Source organism: Cynocephalus volans, chromosome 8, assembly GCF_027409185.1.
Source record: "Cynocephalus volans isolate mCynVol1 chromosome 8, mCynVol1.pri, whole genome shotgun sequence".
Classification (NCBI taxonomy): Eukaryota; Metazoa; Chordata; class Mammalia; order Dermoptera; family Cynocephalidae; genus Cynocephalus; species Cynocephalus volans.
Window position 1 is genome coordinate 103,977,986 of NC_084467.1, and position 22,092 is coordinate 104,000,077.

General features: G+C 32.7%; 1 protein-coding gene across 2 annotated transcripts in view; it reads left to right on the forward strand.

Annotated features, from left to right (window-relative positions):
• MAN1A2 (mannosidase alpha class 1A member 2) overlaps positions 1-22,092 on the forward strand; it is a 199,182-nt gene that overhangs the window by 139,456 nt on the left and 37,634 nt on the right. For both annotated transcript variants that reach the window (XM_063103756.1, XM_063103757.1), the window contains 2 exons: positions 16,064-16,179; positions 20,013-20,232. In XM_063103756.1, coding sequence (XP_062959826.1) covers positions 16,064-16,179; positions 20,013-20,232 — 336 coding nt within the window. The remainder of the gene's footprint in view (positions 1-16,063; positions 16,180-20,012; positions 20,233-22,092) is intronic.

Below are 22,092 nucleotides of genomic sequence, written 5' to 3' on the forward strand. Positions count from 1 at the left end.
AGGTAGAGCAGTGGGGGCCTTACGAGGAAGAGATTTCAAATATCTGCTTTAGGGAATGAGAAAGAACACTGATCAAGGAGCCATAGAAAAATTGATAGGCAATGTTGAGGTTCTCATTGATGGTGCAAATTGTGAATTTGGGGACAATAGTAGAGCAGACTGACAGCTGGGTTGATCTAAAAGTGATGTTTTACTGGTTGGGTGCAGCAGAAGAACAATGGAGCAAGGATCCTAATGCTTGGATAAGAGGCAGACTAGACTGCATAAGATCCAAACAAATATGAGAATACTTGTGAGCCTTTATCCTTCTGTTTTATCTGTCCAACAAATCCCAGAATTTGTATCAACCCCACCATCTACTTTTCCTGTGTGTGCACAGAGTCAGCTGAGCAATGCTGGTGAAAATCATCAATAGTACAGGTTAAAGTCACTATAACTTTGTATTTTGTCACTATAATTTCCAGTTCCAACTGGATCACCAGTACCCCTTGACAATTCTTTTACTTTGATCAATTTATTTTTCTATTCCTTACTCCCCTTAAGTCTTCTTTATAACACTCCTATTCATCCCCTACCCTTTGACCATTTCTTTATTTTCAGGGTTTTTTTTTTTTTTTGAGCAATTTTAGATCAGGAATGTCTTTAGGAAAAAGGCAATTTTTTAAAAATTTCATATGAGTTTTAGTGTTTTAAAAACTGAGTTTAAAACAATGAAATTTATTGAGGTTACTGATAGATTTGGACTGATTCCAAATATCTTTTTTTTTACTTTAAAAATATCTGCTCTATTAAGGTATAATTAACATACAGTAAACTGTACATATTTAAACAATCAAAGGAGTAAAACAACAACCTACAGAGTGGGAGAAAATTTTTGCAAACTATGCATCCAACAAGGGATTAATATCCATAATATATAAGGAACTCAAGCAATTACACAGTAAAAAAATAACCCAATTAAAAAATGGGTAAAGGAGCTGAATAGACATTTTTCAAAGGAAAACATACAAATGGCCAACAGGTACATAAAAAAATGCTCAACGTCACTAGTCATCCGGGAAATGCAAATTAAAACCACATTGAGATATCACCTCACCCCAATTAGATTGGCTGTAATCAAAAAGACAGAGAATAACAAATGCTGGTGAGGGTGTGGAGAGAAGGGAATGCTCCTGCACTGTTGGTGGGAATGTAAATTAGCACAACCACTACGGAAAACAGTATGGAGGTTTCTCAAACAACTACAGATAGATCTTCCATACAATCCAGCAATCCCACTTCTAGGTATATACCCAAAGGAATGGAAATCATGATGTCAAAGGGAATGTCAAATCATGATGAACATGTGATCCCATGTTCATCACAGCTCTGTTTACAATAGCCAAGATGTGGAACCAACCTAAGTTGTACATCAGTGGACAATTGGATAAGGAAACTGTGGAATATATTCACCATGGAATACCACTCTGCCATAAAAAAGAATGAAATTTTCCCATTTGCAACAACATGGATAAGCTTGGAGAAACTTAGGTAGAGTGAAATAAGCAAAGCACAGAGAGATAAATACAACATGTACTCACTCATATGTGGGAGCTAAGAGAGAAATAAGGAAGGAGAGAAAGACAACGGTGGTGTGTTGGACTTGCAGAGGGAGAGAGCTTACCTAGGGATACAAAGTGGAGTGGGGGAAAGGAAGAGGGGAGGGAGGTTGGGGATAATTGGGTGGGGGACTTGGGGTATAATTGCAATTTATGGTAATGCGCATGCTGCCATTATGGATCTGGCCATCACATCTTGGGCATGAGTGGTGACAATCAGCTTTGTATCTCATGAATATTTATAACCAATAAAAAAAAGTACTATGCAAAAAATAAAAAAATAAAAGTACCTTGATAGGTTTTGAAATATGTGTACACCTATGAAAACCATCACCACAATCAAAGTAGCAAACATATCTATCACCTCTGAAAGATACCCTCATTCCCTTTTGTGTTCCCTCCCTCACTCTTCCCAAGCAACCACTGATCCACTTTTCTGTCACTATAGTTTAGTTCGCATTTTCTAGAAACTTATACAAATGGAAAACTTTATATGTACTGTTTAAATGAATTCTTTTCACTCATCATAATTATTTTAAGATTCACCCATGTTGTGTATATCAGTGGCTCTGAGTAGAACCTCACTGTGTGGTACACCACAATTTGTTTATCCATACATCTGTTGATGGGCATTTGGGCTGTTTTCCAGGTTTGGGATATTACAAATAAAGCAGCTATGAACATGCACATACGAAGCCTTCATATGTTCTCATTTATCTTGAGTAAATACCTAGGAGTGTACTGTTTGTATCATATAGTAGGTGTGTATGTTTAATTTTTTAAGAAACTGTCAAATTGTTTTCCAGAGTGGATGTACTATCTTACATTCTCATCAGTAGTGTTCCTCCACAACTCACCAACATTTGATATGGTCAGTCTTTTAATTTTAGCCATTTTAGTAAGTGTGTAGTGGTAACTCATTCTGGCTTTAATTAGCACTTTCCAAATGACTACTGATGGCGAACATCTTTTTATATGTTATTTGCCTTCCATTTATCCATTTATTATTGGTGAATTCTCTGGAAATGTCTGATCCAAACTCTTGCCTGTTGTCTACTAAAAAAAATTGGATTGAGTTTGCAGAAAAAGAAAATGAAAGACTTAAAATGCACCAAAGTTTACATACATATAAATCCAATTGAATCAGTCCATTGGAAACAAAGAAAAAAGTGTAGATTCTGAGGAAAGAAAAGGAAGGATTCTATTCATAGGTTGAAAACAGTGGAATCTTGCTTTTCAAAGTTTAAGAAGAATAGGGAAAGTTTAGTTAAATGAAACCTACAGAGGACCCAAGCAAGGCCTCCTTTAAGCTCTGGTACCCATTTAACCTAAAGCTCATCAGATTCTTTCTAATATATTGCCCTACAAAAAGAGTAGACTTTTGGAGGTGCTGGGCTGTTTTCAGAGTAACAATGACAAGTCAGCTATCTTGTGGGGAAGAGTAGTAATAAGAATCACAGGTTCACTGTGATGGAAAGAGTGAAGAAAGTCATTCTCCTCCTAGGATGGGTTGACTTTGTCAACCAGGAAGTTAAAGATATCACTGGGTTTTAATTGATCCCAGATGGAGAAAGGATTATCAGTTTATTATAGATTTTCTAGATATTAATGCCAGTATCTGGCAGAGATCCAGATATATGAATCAATTTCTTTTTCACATGATAATGATTTATTTTGTTTTTAATATTAATGCTTAATAAAGTTTCCTGTTGATAAGGAAAAAAATGGATTATTTTCTTAATCGTTGTTTTAAGATTTTAGTGTACTGGATATAAGTTCTTTTTCAGGTATATTTTTGGCAAGTATTTTCTACCAGTCTTTGGCTTGTCTTTTCATTCTCTTAATAGTGTTGAAGAGCAGAAAATTCTAATTATGAAGTTCATTTTATCATCTTGTTCTTTTATGAATTATTTTTTGGTGTTATATCTAAGAAGTCTTTGCCTAACCCAAACTCCCATAGATTTCTTTCTATGTTTTCTTCTAAAAGTTTATAGATTTAGGTTTTATATTTAGGTCTGTGATCCATTTTGAGCTGATTTGAGTATAGGGACCAAAGTTTTTTGGTTTTTTTTTGCATATGGATATCTGATTATTCCAGTACAACCTGTTGATAACCATCGGTTGTCCTTTCTCCACTGCATTGCATTTGTACCTTTATTAAAAATCAGTTGTCCATATAGGTATGGGTTTATTTATGGGTTTATTTTTGAACTCTATACTGTTCTGTTGATATCTTTATCCATCACAATGCCAAAAAAGCATGCTTTATAATTAGTGTAGCTTTATTTGTGAGTCTTGAAATCAAGTAGTGTTAGCCCTCCAAATTTGTTTTTTCTCAAAATTGTTTTTGCTGTCTAGCTCCTTTGCATTTCTGTATTAATTTCAGAATCACATTGCCAATTTCTATAGAAAAGTCTGCTGGGATTTTTGCTATGATTGCATTGAATCTATAGATCAATTTGGGGAAAATTGACATCGTAGCACTAGTAAGTCTTTCAATCCATGAACAAAGTATTATCTATCTCTACATTTATTTAGGTGTTTTTTATAATTTCTCTCAAAAATATTTTGTAGTTTTCAGTGTACAGGTCTTTCAGATGTTTTGTCAGATTTATCCGTAAATATTTTATTTTTTTGATGATATTATAAATGGTATTTTATTTGAATTTCTGATATTTTTGTTGCTAATATATAGAAATTGATTTTTGTATGTTGATCGTATATCTGCAATTTGCTATACTCAGTTATTAGTTCTAGTAGCTTTTTTGTAGATTTCATCAAATTTTTTACATAGACAATTATGTTATCTTCAAATAAAGACAGTTTTACTTCATTTCCAATCTGATTGCTTTTTATTTACTTAATTTTAATTTTTTTTGTCCTAATTGCACTTGTTAGAACCTTCAGTCCAATGCTGAAGAAAAGTGATAAGAGTCAGTATCCTTGTCTTGTTCCTGATCTTAGGGAGAAAGTATTCAGTCTTTCACCAGTAAGTATGATACTAGCCTGTGGGGTTTTTTGTAGATGCCCTTTATGAGGTTGAGGGGGTTTGCTTTTCTGGTTTGCTAAGAGTTTTTATCAGGAATGGATATCGCATTTTGTCTATTTTCTTTTTTAGTTTGTTAATGTAGTGAATTACATTGATTTTTGAATGTTAATTAAATCTGCCCTGCATTCCTAGGATAAATCACACTTATTCGTGATGTGTTATCTTTTCATTATTTTATTGGATTTCAGTTTTGTTAAGTGAGAGATATTATTCTGTAGATTTTTTTTTTGTCTGTCTGATTTCGGTATTATTATAATGATCACCTCATAGAATTAGTTGTGAAGTATTCTATTTTTTCGTGAGAGTTTGTACAGAATCAGTATTGCTTCTTTCATAAATGTTTGGTAGGATTTACCAGTATAACCACGTGGGTGTGCAGTTTTCTTTTGAGAAGTTTTTAACTACAGTTTTAATTTCTTTGACAGGCAAAGGGTTGTTTGGGTTATCTATTTCTTCTTGAGTGAGTTTTGATAATTTCCATCTTTCAGAGAATTTGTGCATTTCATCTAATTTTCCTAATTTATTGGCATGTACTTGTTTATAATATTTTCTTAATATCTGTGTAATATCTGTAGATTCTATTTCATTGATTTTTGCCCTAACCTTTATTATTTTTTTTCTTTTTCTTGCTTTGGGTTTAGTTTGATTTTCTTGTTTCTTGAGGTTCTTGATATGAGAACTTTCTTCTTTTCTATTAGAAAAGTTTTAGAGAAACTTTTAATAGCAAACTCTATTAGAGTTTTGTGCTATTAATTTTCCCCAAAGTACTATTTTAGTGGCATTCCATAATTTCTAATATACTGTGTTTTCATTTCCATGTGAGTTTATAATTATCATCAAATTTGAAAAGTTTTTGGCTAGTATTTCTGCAAAAAATTTTTGTCTTCCCTCTTCTTTAGAGATTCCACTTAGCTCACTGATGCTTTTTTCCTTTCTTTTTCTTTTTCTTTTTAAAAAATAGTTTCTTTTGCACTGCCTTCAAGTTCACTGTCTTTTCTTATGCATTGTTTAATCTTCTATTAATTCCATCCAGTGTATTTTTTATCTCTGGCATTGTAGAAGTTCAATTTGGGTCTTTTTCATATCTTCCTTTTCTCCACTTAACTTTTTGAACATATGTAAATAGAGTGATAATAACTTTTCATGTTCTTTTCTGGTATTTCTACCATCTATGTCAGTTCTAGGTCAGTTTTGACAGAATCATTATTGTCTTCATTGTGGGTTTTTTTTCTTACCTTTTTGCATGCCTGGTAATCTTTGACTGGACATCATACATTGTGAATTTTACCTTGCTTGTTGCTGGATATTTGTATATTTCTAGAAATATTCTTGAGCTTTGTTTAGGGATGCAGTTAAGTTACCTGGAAACAATTTGACCTTTTCTTGCCTTGCTTTTATGATTTATGAGGGAAATCTGGTATATTGCTCAGTCTAGGGCTAATTACTTCTTTTATTGAGGTGAGATCTTCCTGAGTACTCTACTAAATGTCCTGCAAATTAGAAATTTTTCTAGTCTGGCTGGTGAGAACAGGCACTATTATCAGCAGGCTGTTTATGAGCAGCAGACAGTATTCCCTCCTCTCCATTCATGTGGTTCTTTCCCCGGTCTAAAGCAGTTTCCTTGCATGCATGTATGCTCAGTACTCTACTGAATACTGGAAGGGGATCCTTTGCAAATCTCTAGGGTTCTCTTTCCATTCAGGTCTCTGTTCTCTGGTACACTGTTCTGCGAACCATAGCCGCCTTGGTCTTCCTGGACTCTCAGCTCCATTTCTTCAACTCAGGGAGTTCACAGGACTGTGCCTCAGTTTCCTCTCCCTGTGCCTCTGCCTGGAAATTTTCCTGAGGCAGTAATCTGGAGGCAATTATAGGACTCACCTTGTTTGTTTTCCATTTTTTAGAGATGACCATCCTTTGTTGCCTGATGTTCAGTGTCTTGCAAATCATTGTTTTATGTATTTTGTCCAGTGGTTTTGGTTGTTTTAGGTTGCAGGGGAAACCTAGTACCTATTACTCTATTTAAGCCAGAAGCACAAATCTTTTTTAAAGTCAATTCCTGTTATCTTTTTTTTCCTGTTATGCATTCTTAAAATATCCTCTCCCATGCTGCCTCACATTTTTGTTTTTTTCTTTATTGGTGTGTGCATTTGTGCGTGTATGAAGAATCTTCAAAAATTCATGGAAAGATTTGTATTATCTTTTAATTAAATTTTACTGTGAACTTTTTGAAGTACCCTCATTTATTTTTTCCATCTTTTTCTAACACCGTTGCTCTTGAATTTAAACTTACATCCTAATTATTTATATTTTTCTAGCAGCACCTATAATTAATCATTATGCATCTTTCCTCTGAACAACGTGAAAACTTTAGCATACTTTTACTGCTTTATTGCCTAGCCTCAATATGAACTTATGGTTTAAAGTGTTAATTTCTCTGTTCATTGTTGCATCTTGCATATCCCATTCTATTCTCCTAGATTTTTTTTTTTTTTTTTTAATTCCTAAAACACCTCTTTTGTTAGTTTTTTAATGGCTGGTCATCATACTCCTTTCCCTTGTCCTCAACCAGATGACCTTCATTCTTAAGTCAAAGTGAAAGTAAAGATCCTTATGCAAGAAATCTCTTTACCTATAAATTCATTTACTTACTTGCTTGGTTTTACCTATTTTTCCAGTTTCAGAGAATGCAGCATTTATTGTCCTGTCCAATGTTTGTCCTTTGCCCTGTGTTTTGGATCTCATCTTCTTTCAACTTTTGAACTCTCTGCTTTGTTGTTCCCATTTAATTATGTTATATATTAAACTTCCTGGTTCCATTCTCATAACCAGTGAGTCCCACCCTCCATTTCTTCTAACTCTTTTTTAAAGCCATAGTCCCTTTCTGGCAAATACTCCATATCTCTTCTTCCTGTCACGATAAAGTCTTTTGAAGGAATAGGTTATATTTATTGATTTTTCTTGTTTACCTTCTGTTCACTTCTCAGTACATTATATTCTAGGCTCTGCTACCCACCAGTCCACTAAAAGTAATTTTTTTATGTGGCCCAGTAACTGTCCTATAGACTATAGTCCAAAAGAGACAATATATAAGTTACCTATTGCTGTATAAAATACCACTCTGAAACTCAGTGTCTTATAATAATTTGTTATTTCTCCAGAATCTACAGGTTGCCTTTGTAGTTCTCTCATCTGGCTTGGGCTCTGCTGAACTTAATCTGGATTTGTTCTGGTGTCTGTAGTTAGCTGACAAGTTTGCTTGTGTCTGGGTGATCTAACATGGCCCCGTTTGGGAAGACTCAGCTCTACTTCATGTGGTCTCAGTCATCTATCAGGATATACCAGGCTTGTTTACATGGCAGTAAAAGAGTCCCACAAAAAGATGTGGAGCATGCAAGGTGTCCTGAGGCCTAGGCTTGAAGCAGCCACACTTACTTTTACCACATTCAGTTAGACATATCAAGATACAAGGCCGGTTCACTTTCAAGGGATGGGATTTTGTTTCATATTCTTTTTCATGCACCTTTTTAAATGTCAGTATTCCTAGGATTCCTACTTCTTACTCTTTCCATTTTGCCTCGTCAACCTCTCTCTTCTTATAGGATGAATTATGTCCTATATATTGGTGGGTTCCAACTAAATGATCAGCAAACCATGGCAGGCCAGCCTGTGGCCTGTTTTTTGAATTGTCTGGTAGCTTAAAATGTTTTTTACATTTTTAAAAGGTTTAAACAAATGTCATCATCATCTTCATGACCAACAACAAAACAGAGGAATACGCAACAGAGCCAGAAAAAAATTGCACCCCTACCCATGTAAATCTCTCTTTTATTACTGATCTTTGTTATGCTTTAAACTTATATCTCCACATGTACAGGATATTTGTGCTTAAGTGTTTTATAGGTACCTTAAACTCCATATGTACAGAATTAAGCTCACTATCTTCACTTTAAAACTTTCTCCTCCTTTTTATTTCTTATTTCACCTACATTCTATATGGTCTGGCCTGTGCCAGTAACCTGATGGTCTAAACAGACACCAGTCCTGCTGTTTGTACTTTATTAGTAACTCTCAAATCTGTTCCTTCATTTCTTATTCCCATTGGTTAGTTTAAGCCCTTAGTTTAACACTTCTTACCAATTCAGCCTCCCCAGTGCTTCTTTCATGATCTAATTTTCTTATTCCCACACTTAAAATTTATTTTATGAACTAGGACTGAGAAATGACCGTTAAATTATAGTTATCTTGGTTTGGTTATGTGGTGTAGACTGAAGCCAGAATATGGGGGATTTAGGAGCAAGTAAATTATGAGAAAGTAGCAGCAGTGGGTTCAGATTCTTTTGAGAGAGGAGAGGAATGGAATTGTGCATTTGAGTATTTCTAAAAAGTGCATCTTATTACAGTCAACTGAGTAGTTTAAAATATTTTATTTGGACATCGTGCTATAAGAAAATTTAAAAGCTCTAGGCACAAAGATGTGTTTACAGAAGATTAAAAACTCCAAAAGGAAATTCTTAGTATCAAGATTTTTATGCGTTTTCCTGATAATCCACATTAATGAAGTATTATAAGTTGTTTTTTATTATCTTTACAATGGATATTTAATGTAAATAATTGAATATACTACATTTGCAGACATTTTAGTTTTGTGGTAATTAGGAAAGTATTTAAAAACGTATGTATAGAAATTTTATTAAACTTGAAGGAGTGAGTACTTCAGGTATTTGATACGTTCATTCAGCAGACATTTTTTGTTGAAGTACTAAGCATTAAGTATTATGCTAGGTATTAATATTTATCCCATAGTCCATTATTTGTTCCCCTAAACTGAAAATAAAATAGAGTGAGAGACTATAAAAATTGATTGATTTAAAAAAAACATACAGTCCAATTGCTTAAAAAAGAGAAAAAGTACCTTACAAGACAAGTTATTATAATTGTTAGTTGTTATTTATACTTGAAAATGGCAGTATAGCCATTCTTTTGATGATTGCTTATGAGGACGCATTACTATACTTAAGAACTGTATGAGGTGCTGTAGGGTGCATAAAGAAGCTTAAGCCAATAATTTGAGTGCCTGCTATCAAGTTGCATATAGTTTAGCAGAGAATCTCATGGTCTTTTAGGTAATTCAAACTTCTTAGCACATTAAACAAGACTTTTTGGATTCATTATCTAATTTTTTTTCTGAGTGGTCTATCAGTTTTAAAGAAGGTGTATTAATGTCTACTTTTCAATTTCTTAACGTAATTTTGTCAGATTTTGCATTGTAGATTTACTTTTTCTCTTAGAACACTTTTTAAATATACTTATTTTTAAATGTTTTTAGAAGGTTGCTCCATTATTTGCTTTTTCTTGATATAGTGAATTCTCCTATTTGTATAGTTGAATTTGTTAGCAGTTCTTTCATGATTTTAGTTTTTCTTGTGTGCATTGGACTTTTTATTTGCAAGCTCATCTTGAGTCAAGTTTCATGATATGTATATTTTTCTTTCCACTCTCCTTACTCACTCTTCGCTACCTGGCAATTTTATTATTACCTTCACTGCTCTTTGGTTCAAAACTTGGTCTTTTTTATATTAGAATCCCAGCTGTCTCTTCTGGGGATGTTGCACATTTCCAAAATATATAGCAGTTTATCCCAGTCTTGATAGTGCAGCTATTTCTGCTACTTCCTATTAGCTTAGAAAACGAATTTTATAACCAGAGTCCCTACCACAAGTGAGTGCTTTGAATGCTTTTCCTACCTTGCAGGAAGTAAACTTCCAGGTATTTTTGTTTATTTCTCTTATTGTTGTTGTTTATTTCACTTTAAAGAAATAGAAACTTTTGATTTTAATAGTGAGTTTCTTTGTATTCCTTGTCTACTACAATTTTTGCTTTTCAAATATAGCTATGCCTTTTTAATATTTAGTCCTTTGTCATTGGTATGTGTTTCAGGGATGGAGTCGGATTTTGCATGAACTTATAAGACCATCTTGACAAGAGTCATCATATAACTATTAAGATTTTTAGAAAGTTTTTCTGTGTACCACCTAAAATCATCTTGAATAACACGGTAGTTTTAAGCAGACACATTCCATACCATAAAAAAATACTAGACTAAACTGAGATTTCTTTTACTCCCACAAGCTTTAGTTTTGTGGAGTAACAATAGGAGAAACAATAGGAGCAGATTATGAGACAGGGGAATGAGAAATTAAACATACATAGCATTAACTAATTACAGAATTATCCCAAAAGAAGTTAACTTGAGAAAGTTATGGTAGTGCCTCTGCTTCATGGTAGAAGATTAAACTATAACTTCACTACTGTGGCCAACCATCTTTCTTGAGACCACATGAAATGAAAGTACAGAACTGTAAAAAGGAATAAACATATAATAGCATGAGATTTGGAGACAGGGGTAGATAATAATGGACGAGATATTTCAACAGATTTGTAGAACACAGAATGGCTGGGAGTGGCTACAAACAGACTGCAGAAAAGGTAGTTAATGGGATCCCAGAAGGATTTTGGGTTCATAAGCCATAGGTACAAGTATTTGAATATGAGAAAAGTAGGGCTAAAACCAGGTATTTATTCAAGGTTGTTATACAGAAGATGAGCTCCACTTGAAATCCTTACCCACCACCTCCATTCTTGTCATTTACCACTAGGCATAACTATGCAGTTCTTTTAGAAAATCAAATGATTTCATTGAAGAAAGATAAGGCTTTCAGTATGGATGTTGGTACCCCAGAATAAATCCTCTCTTCATTCTGAAATTTGGGCAAGTTCACAGTCTCACAACAAACCCATTCCTAATTCTAAAGCAAAGCCTGCCAGATAGCCCACCCTTCCTAAACTTAGCCTACCCAGAAAGCATCTAGTCAAAATTCCCACTCCAGAGAGAGACCTACTGACAAATTGGTCTAGTGAGTGAAGGAACACCTGCTGTTCATTGGAGGAAACCCACACTAGCTACCCAGAACCTTATTAAACGTGGATGAATAAGTAATAGTTGACTGATATGGTAGGGTATCATACAGAAATGTAAATAAATGTTACACAGCTATATACAACAACATGGTTAAATCTCACAGTTTTGAGCTATGGAGGTAGACATTCAAAGACAATTTTATTTAATTACTATATTAAATGTACCAATAGGAAAAATAAAACCATAGTAGTTGTGAGAGGGTATCAGATGGTAAATGTATAAAAGTCAAAGAAGTGATTACCCCAAAAGTCAAGATATTGACTACCTTTTGAGGAGTGGGAATTATGGTTGGGAAATGTATACATGGAAGGTTTTTGGGGTATTGGCATTGTTCTGTGCAGAGGTTATACAAATGTTCTCTATAATAAGGAGAACATTTATGTTTTATATGCTTTTCTGTATCCATGTTAAATTTCACAGTACAGAATATTTAAAGTTAAAAAAGAGATCCCAGAGAAAACTGAGACAATTCTGTATATAAGCATTTATAATCTTTTGTTTCATTCAAAGAACTCTGAGAAGGTATTATATTCATAAAATAATAATAGGATGCTATGAAAAAGAAGCAATTAGAGAACAAGAAAGAGCTCAGATTAAAAGTATGACTACTGATGTTAAGAAAAGACTAAAGATATAATTGACTTTTAATAAATTCTCAGATTATAAAGGAAGAAGACTAAGAAACTGAAATTTGAGAGGAAAAAAATGATAGAGAATCAGTCTGCGAGGTCCCTTTTCCAACTGAGAGTTTCAAAAGAGAACTGAGAAAGTGGAGGAAATAATAGAAAAAATTTTTCCCAGAGCTGAAAGATGTTAATCTTTAGTTTGAAAAGTGCCTAGCACAATGAATGTAGGGGAAAAAATAAAAATAAAAATAAAAGACTATACCTAGATTTAACCAATGTTAAAATGAAGATTCTAAACCTTGAAAAAGCAAGTTGAGTGTGAAGAAGGGGGATTGGGGACAAATTGAGCCTATAAAATAACACCAGATTTCTTACCAATGATACTAGAAGATGTTGGAGTAGTGGGAGAAGCTCTGAGGGAAAATTGTTTTCAACCTCAAATTTGATACCCATATAAAATAAAATTAAGAGGGAGAACATAATAGAGACATTTTCAGACAGCAAGATTTATATCGCACATTTATTTTTTGGAAAATAAATTATTTAAGAATGTGATTCAGTAAAACAGGTGTAGACCAAGACATAGGATTGAGGAAACAACAGTTTTAAATCTGGAAATCAAGAAAAGAGAAGTCTCAAGATGACTGCTGTGGAGTATGCCAAGAGAATAATCAGATTGGGAAGAAGTCATCTGGGGAACAAGGGGGGAAGGAGTGATTCATGATGTTTAAGTAACATGATTGAAATGCTAGGAAACAACAAATGATAAAGGTAAACGATGGGAGACAATTGAAAGGCAGCTAAAAAATTAGGGAAAAATTAAAAGCTATGTAAGAAAGTAATGGTTAAAATATGAGGACAACTAAAATACAGCATGATTTTAAGCAGTTGATGAAGTCTAATGTCACTGAATGAGTGAAGGCATTTTGACATAATCACAAAATTGAGGTTGCAATATTGATGGGAATACTCGTATTTTGTCATAGTTGTTTTGATACATCTGTTTTAAAATAGTTCCTCTCCAAATGTGAAATCACTGCTTTCTTGTTCATTCCAAGTAATGAGCCAAAAAGGCACCAGTAACCTCTACCCCATCCCAAGTGCCCATTAAGTATGAAGGACTCTCCCTGTTTATTCACTTTTGTATTGTTTTAGTATTTTATGTGTATATTAACTTTTATGATTTTTTTATGATTATAAAATGTTTCAATCTGTTAGAATTAATTTAGCATCTAAGTGTAATTTATCCTGTAAACTCATTATCATATATTACCATCATTATAAAAATATTAAATGTAAATATGATGAGCATTGAAAGCTATTAGAAATTTAATTGTGGATTTCTTTCGGCAGTCTGAAATTTAGAATAAGGGATCCTATTGTAGCCCTATCTTCTATTCCTCAAGTGTCTTCTATAACACCCAATCATTAAATGTTAGAGTCTCAGGAAGTCTACATAAAGCAGAGATGTCCTTTCTCTAGATATTTAGATGAAAAACAAAGGAGAACATCATTAAGCTGACAAATCTTAGTTGAAAGTAAATGGCCATCTTATATGAAGTTCAAGCCCTGGTAAAACAAACCTATGACGATAGAGGTCAGAAAAATGCTTATTTGGGGGGGTTGGGTATCGAATGTGAATGCCACAAGAGGATGCTGGAAATGTTCTGTATTTCTATCCTGGTTTTGGTTTTGTTGTACGTATATGTAAAAATTCATCAACATGTATGCTTATGATTAGAGAAAAAAGAAGCGAGAAATAAGAGCATTTGAGATGCAGGCTGTTTAAGGTACGAGTGAATTAGAGTATTAGCAGACATTTTGCTTAAGTTGAATGATAGCCCTTTTTTCCATTTATTCTTTCTACAACAAAAGATGATTTTTAATTACCTAAACTTACATGTATTCAGATAACACATGAGGTTGAAATTGAAAGGCTCCTTCCTTAGAAGTAAACACTTTTAACAGTTGTCTTTTCAAATTATTTCTATGTGTACACTCATTTCTTTAAACATATAAAGTTTTGGTGGTATCAAACTATATATATGTATGTGTGTATAAATATATTATTCTGAAACTTGCTAACCCCCCAACAGTATATAATAGATATCCTTCAGTGTCAGATTATAGATCCACCTGATTCTTTTTAAAGATTGCATAGTCTTCCATATATGTTTATACCATAATTTACTTAGCTACTTCCCTAGATATTTCAGGTTATCCTTAGTTTTTTACTAATATAGGTATGTAATGCTATGATGAAATTTTTTTTTTTACATCTATATTTGTGTATGAGTGTTTCTGCAAGCATTGTTAACAGGATAATTCCAGAACTAGAAGTCCTAGGTTAAATTTTGATAGCTACTACAAAATTGCCCTTCTGTTGCGCCAACCATGAACCATAATCTTGTCAACATTGGATATTTTCAATCTTTTAAAATGTTTGCTGATCTAATAGAAAAAAATAGAATCTCATTCTTTTAATTTGCTTTTCTCTGATCTGTAGTAGAATAGAGTATCTTATGTTTGTTACCAATTTATGTTTTCTTTTTTATTGTGTGTACCGTATTTCAATTTTCCTTATTTATTTGTCAGAGGTCTTTGTTTAGAGCATTAACCCTTTTCCTGTTATGTATGTTGCAAATAATGTATGTCCCATTCAATATCTTGTCTTTTAGATTTTGTCATATGAAGCTATAAAGTTTTCCTTTATGACTACTTTTTTATATTTTGCTTAAGATCATTTACATAGGAAGACCAGACATGTGCCTGTATTATCTTCTGGTATACTTGTAATTTTGTGTTTTACTTTTAAATCATTAATCATCTACAAATTTATTTTGTGAGCTAAAGGCAGAAAGATTAATATGCATTTTTCCCCAAATAGATAGCCAATTTTTCTCATAAACCACTGAATAGTTCCTTTCCTCAACAATTAAAAAAAAAAAATCATTGATAATACTATATAAATGATTGAAGGGTTATAAGCAACATGATGTTCTTCTTTTCAAGCAGGGAGAATGTGAGTTTTGAAACAAAGTTTAAGAATGTGGGGCAGGATTTGTAGAAAGTCCAGGATAAAAGAGTTTAGTTGCCTTGGGAGCTATTGTGCTAAGTAAGATATCATTGAAAGTATAGATGGAATGGAGTAAGAATATACTTAGGATGAACAAATATATACTAATAGTTGTATAAGTAGTAATCAAGGGTAGCAATTCAACAGCTAATTATACTGTGGAAGGTGATATTACAAAGGAATTCTTAGTCTTTTTTTTCTTTGTAGATTTATTTTAATTTAGGGTCTATGACACCAGACTCAATCTGAGGAGTGAGCTTTTCTTGGTTAATATCAGATTTAAATGTATCTCTCATATTTAATTATAGCTTATATATTTAAAGCCATTAATATATGAAAGGTAATTATTTTTAACTCTGAAAAAGTTTGGATTATGACAGTATACACACTATGTGATTTAAGAAGAAAAGCACTATTTTGGTGATGGGGAGCAATAATCAGTCACAATGTATATCGACAAAATAAAATTTAAAAAAAAAAAAAAAGAAGAGCACTAAATATGTGAAGTACCACATCTAGAGGACAAAGATTTTGTAGAAAATCGGATACATGTGTAGAGGAGAGTGATCATAGTATACTCTTATTGGACTAAATTTGAAGTATAATGGAAATAGGGTTGTCAACATAATTTTAATATTATTGAACTGTAATATAGTCATTATAGTTGAAAAATATTACTTTTTAAAATTGTCTATGTTCTCTTTCCTCCACCTCTATCCTTCTCTTTTTTCACAGATCATACATCAGTTGGCGGTCTGGGAGACAGTTTTTATGAATACTTACTGAAAGCATGGTTGATGTCAGATAAAACAGACCATGAGGCAAGAAAGATGTATGATGATGCTATTGAGGTGATTATTGTCAGAACATTTTCCTGCTTAACATATTGGTATTTGGTAGTGACTAGATATCTTATAACCATTTTATTGTGTGCATTCACTATGGAGTTTATTAGTATTTTAATGGAAAAGCCTTATATTAAGTCATCTTTTGTGGCATTTTAAAGAAAACGATTGGAGAAAGAATTTTTAGCATGGCATATTTATTTATAAAAATTTATTTTAATTACTTTTAGTTAATCTCTACAGACTGAAAAAACTTCTGATTTCACATATATTTCTATAAATGTTTTTCTTCTTTCAAATGACACATTGAAGAGCCTTATGGGTAAATAATTATAATAATGGCAGCACATGTGTATAATATGCTCCACATGCTAGGCCACTGTTCCAACCCTTTTTACATATATGAGATTATTTAATCATTATCACTATTTTACATATGAGGATCTTAAGGCACAGTGCAGTTAAGTAACTAGCTGAAAGGTAAGTGGTGGAGCCCAGAACCAAACAGTATGGCTACAGAGCCTATACTCTTAATCACTGTATTATATTATTTTGTATTTATATAACCTCATACCATGATATTGTCACAGTTTAAAATTGGAACAAGATTAATTCTAGGAAGAATTTACATGAGATATTTCGAAGCAAAAACTGTGAAATAGAAAAGTATGTTAACCATTTAGTAAATTCTTGTTTTTCTGATCCATTATAAACCCATGTCCCCTTAACGATTTTACTTTTTAAAAGTTATATGTTTTGTGTATACCACCACCATTCTGATGTTATCAGTGATCAATTTTCAGAGTTAAGGTTTTTGTTTTTTCTTAATTAAACCAAGGATCTTATTACTTATTCTATATCTTTACTTTTAAGGGACTTAATTCTCCACAGTTATCTTTAAAAAATGCACAAGTATTGAACTTAATATGTGGCACACGGTGCTTTCCCCATGGTAGGCACTTAATAAATGTTTGTTGAGGGATTGTATTGACTAAAAAATTTAGCAAAATTAAGGTGTAATCAAGATTCTAAATTTTAGTATGTTACTTCTAAAATTCCTTATGAAATCTAAAATTTTGAATAGTTGGAGAGTTTCATACCTTGTTATTAAAATTTAAACCTAGAAATTTTTATGATCTAAGAAAATTGGATAACTAGGAAAAATCTGATATTCTAAGAATAGTATTGAAAATAGCCCTTAGTCATTCCCACTAGACTCTGGGCTCCCTTAGGGCAGAGGCTAATTTGTTTATCATTGTTTCAGCACCTAGCGTGATACCTGAAACATAGTAGGTATTCAGTAATTACTTGATAAATGAATGAATATATTTAATATTTGTATTTTTGAAAAAGTACGACATGTCATATACCATGTAATCATTTTTTCTTCATAGTTTGCTGCTTTCTTGTAATATTCTTAATCTAAAACCATTTTTCTTTTGTTTTGCCAAAGAAAAGAGAAAATTATTTTATATTTGTCATTGCTTTTTAAATTGTATATATTGTACCTTGAAAGGCATGATATCTGTTTTGAAAGTTAACCATACAAATTAAAATTATTTTCCTTGAATCATCTGCTATATAAGTTACGCATCCTATAAATATTTACATATTTATTTTCTGTGTCCTGTTTTTATTAGTTCTTAAATCCAGAATGGCTACCTACTAAGTATTTTTTAGTAATAATTGGTAAACTTTCTTTTGAGGCATGATCTCAATTGTGCAGTTTTTATAATGTTTAATTATTTCCAATAACTATTAATTTTGTTAAGAGGCAGAGTATGTACAAAATGTGAAATAAACGATATGTGGAATGTGTGGAAAAGATAGGAATGAACACTTAAGATGCATTTTAATTTGTAATAAATCATTTTTAAAATTTGCTTTTCTGAGCTATTCTATTTAAATTATTCCATCCAACCCTACCCTCCTCTGCACTTGCAGATACCCATGTCCCTGGTTCCTACATCTTAGCTTTCTTTTTAAAAATTATATATAGCTATAGATCTTATGTTCTGATTGTTTATGCTGAGTCTTTAATTTTTAAAATAGTGAACAAAAATATACCTCTTTTTGGAGCGAGAAAGTAATATCAGTGTTAGCGAAGATTGTTTAACACCTTTTAATACAAGAGTATTACTACTCTTAACTGACATGCACTGGTTTGGCATTTCGTATAATTTGAATTCTTAGGCATTTGTCATGTTTTTAAGAGAGAAGAGAGCAATTGCAGAGATCCATAAGTGAATTACTGGTAAAATGTCCCATCTTTGCCTACCTTTTACTTTAGTCCTAGTAAGTCCATGGGGATATTCTTGGCTGTCTTAATTATAACAAGGTAAGATTTATGTTATAAAGCACAGAAATCACAAAATGACAAAAATGTTATATAAAAATTTAGAACCAAAACTATGGATATAATTCTGTAGGCACTTATAGAGTATCTTACATGTGAAAAACATTCTAGTATCATGAGGTCCACAGAGATGAAAAACATTGCCCCTGTGCTCCAAAAACCTGCTTTTTCATTTGTGCTTCAAAGTACTATAGTTAAAAGAAAACAACAATACAAAAATCTTGTAATCCAATGGTAGTCCCTTATTTTGTTTATCAACTACCTCTTATTCCCCTAACAAGTCAACTATAAGTATCTAAGGCACCATTCATTTATAAAATTACTTATTAATCAAATATTTATTGAGTGCACACTACAGGCCTCCTGGAGTATAAGATGATGAATAAGGCATATTTCATCTAGTTCTGTAAAACTTCCAGTATCTATTACAGGGGATACAAAATAATATTTTCCAAAGCTGATTGTTAATGAGAACAACCACAATAAAGATATGGATTAATTCTTGGATGAAATATTCCTTTTTATTGTTAGGAAGAGTAGTCTAGTCACTAGTCATATGCAGTAGTTTCTACCAGAGAGAACTGAATTAATGTAATTTCTTATACCTTTCTGTAGAAATATCTCTAAATATCTGTAGAGAATTAATCCATTGTCCCTCGCAGCAAAGTCTGAGGACATAATCCAAAGGAGCAAAGCTCTTAAAAATCTTATTTTTAAAATGAAATGTGATTGTTATACTCTATGTTATGCAAGTTTAATATAGAATATTTTTCTCACCATCCCACATCTTTTGAGTAAAATTGTCATTCCTGGAGGATGGACTGTGTTTATCACGTAGCTACTCTTATCCATGGCACAGCATCCAAAACAAATGCCTAAGTTTGAGAAGTAAGGGACTAAGAAGTTAAGGGATAAGTATTTAAATTTTGAACTAGTTTTGAAAGCTTATAATATATAAGGTTTTCTTACCTAATCGTGCCTTTTAAAGGTACTTTCCCAAGTGGTATGGTTGCATAGAAAATGAGGAACTGTTTTTGACTAATTATTAAAATCATGGTTTTTAATTAACTTGGGTATTCTTCCTGTTCACTTTTTGTTGTGTGAAATAGAAAATAAATTGGTAAAGCCTTTGTTAGAAACTTATCATCATGATCTCAAATGGCTGGTTATTATAAATTTCATTTAGCTCAAGAAGACACAGCCTGTAATGGGCAGTGTTATGTACAAAGGTAATGTTTAGGCCAAGTCTCTCCTCTCTCACTCCATCTCATACAGTAGTGATTAGGGTATTTGTTCCATGTTATATGAAAGTTGATCACTCATTCCAAATCTAACTTCATGTAAATTAAGCCTCCCAGTTTGGGACAGTTTCTGCTTTATGTAATATCATATTACCATATATATTTTATGATAGCCAGAAGGATATAAGTTTGGACACTAACAGTTTGCTTCTAAAATTTTGAATGTCTTCTCTTTCTTACAGGCTATAGAAAAACATCTTATTAAGAAGTCCCGTGGAGGTCTTGTCTTTATAGGAGAATGGAAGAATGGACACTTGGAAAAGAAGATGGGGCATTTGGCCTGCTTTGCTGGCGGAATGTTTGCACTAGGAGCAGATGGTTCCAGAACAGATAAAGCTGGTCATTATTTAGAACTAGGGGCAGAAATTGCACGCACATGTCATGAATCATATGACAGAACTGGTAAGACTATAAATAAGGCTAATAATTACGTAGTCTAAAATAACCACTAAGTCAAAAATGTATCTAGGAATTAGAATTCTGTATATTGGCAGGTTTTTTTATTATTATTTATTAGCATCTTCATTGTTACAAATCATACTTATTCTTTATCCCCCTTATCTAATCTCTCCCCTTCCACCTCCCCCTCCCTCTTCCCCCTACCCCCTCTAATAACCATAGATTTGTTCTCTCCGTATGATAGATGAACTGTTCCTCTGTTGGTTTGTTGCCTAGATGATCTGTCCAGTACTGAGGTGTGATCAAGTCCTCCCCTATTATCATAAATCAGATGCTTCTTCTGTTACTCTGGAGTGCGCTTTGTGGAGAGAGAGGACCTCTTCTTTTGTTTCTGTTTTTGTTTTTGGTCTCCGCTGATACCTCTCCTTGTGTCAATGCAATTGAGAGTCTGGCATGCCATCTGCACAGTGGCTGTGACTGCTGCTATAGAGGCTAGCTGCTTTTGTGGCAACCTGCAATTGCGGTGGCTTTGGTGGGCTACCCACATGAAAATGGAGTTTTTGGTGTGATCTTTACCTGGTTGTGTCTGGGTTCGGCTTCCCATGGCTCCACGCCTCTGGACCCTGGCAGGGCCTGGAGCAGTGGCGGCAGCTTGCCTAGTCGTGGCTGTATATTGGGACTTTTCACTTCGAAATAATTTAACAGAGTAAATCATTTTCTTAAGAACTTGAATTTTAATTTAGGAAATGTATTTTTACATCTCTTTTTTAAAAATTCTGAATTCTTTTGCTGTTTTGATAATATTTGATTATATTATTTGATAATAATATTTGATAAATATTTTGAAGTAATTGTTTAAGGACAAGAGGTAGGGTATTTGGGGATATATGGAATAACGTTATTTTAATATAATAAGAATCCATTTTAGCCATTCACTTTGGCTTCTGTAAAACCAGCTGCTTAAAAGAACACACAATTGACTGATTTAGGTTATATTGTCTTGACTATCTTCTTGTGAAAATAAAAATAACCAAAAAATAATAGTAGTTATCTTTAATGTATAATTGGTATCTAGTTAACTGGTAGTTTGTCCGTTAATCAATTCACCAGTAATTTTTGGAGTTGGAGTTGTTTGATCCTCTAACATTATTTTGGGCAGGTGGGTAATATAATATTTTCTGAACTTAAGTGTCCTTGCCTGGAAAATGAAATGATTTTTAATGGTGATAAAAATTGGTTCTTGGGAGTGTGAAAAAAAATCTTACCCTCTTTGTGTATAAAGAATAGATATACATACAGCTATAAATAGATATGTATTTGGTATTAAAATTTCATGGAGGGAGAAGGCAATTAGATTAAAATAAAAAAAGAAGCCTAGAAAGTATCCTTGAGGATGTAATAGTGAAAAAAGGATTGAGAAATACTGGATTAGACCTTCCAAGGTTTTTTCTGGCTTTAAAGTTGTGTGTTTCTATATGAAATAATGGACAATGAGTTCCCTGAAAGCCTAAAAACTAGTAATTTCTATTTGTGATTTTAGACATTGAATTGTTGCTTTTATCAAATAACTGAATTTCTGTTTTAAGGTTATTTTATCATCATGCACATAACATGATTGATTTAAAAGTTATTCTAGTTCATCAATCTGTCAAGTTATTTTTATATAGCAAGGAATTGAACTTTAGGTGAAAATGACCTTTCAGTTCTCTCATTAACTAAATTGAGGGCTCCATTTCTTGAAAAATTACTGAGTTGAAAGGACATTGAAGTGATCTTATTTTAGGGCAGTTTAAGTGTTTATATATAATACATATAAAAGTCAGTGATCTGAGTTACAAACAGAATTTAAATTCTTATGTTAAT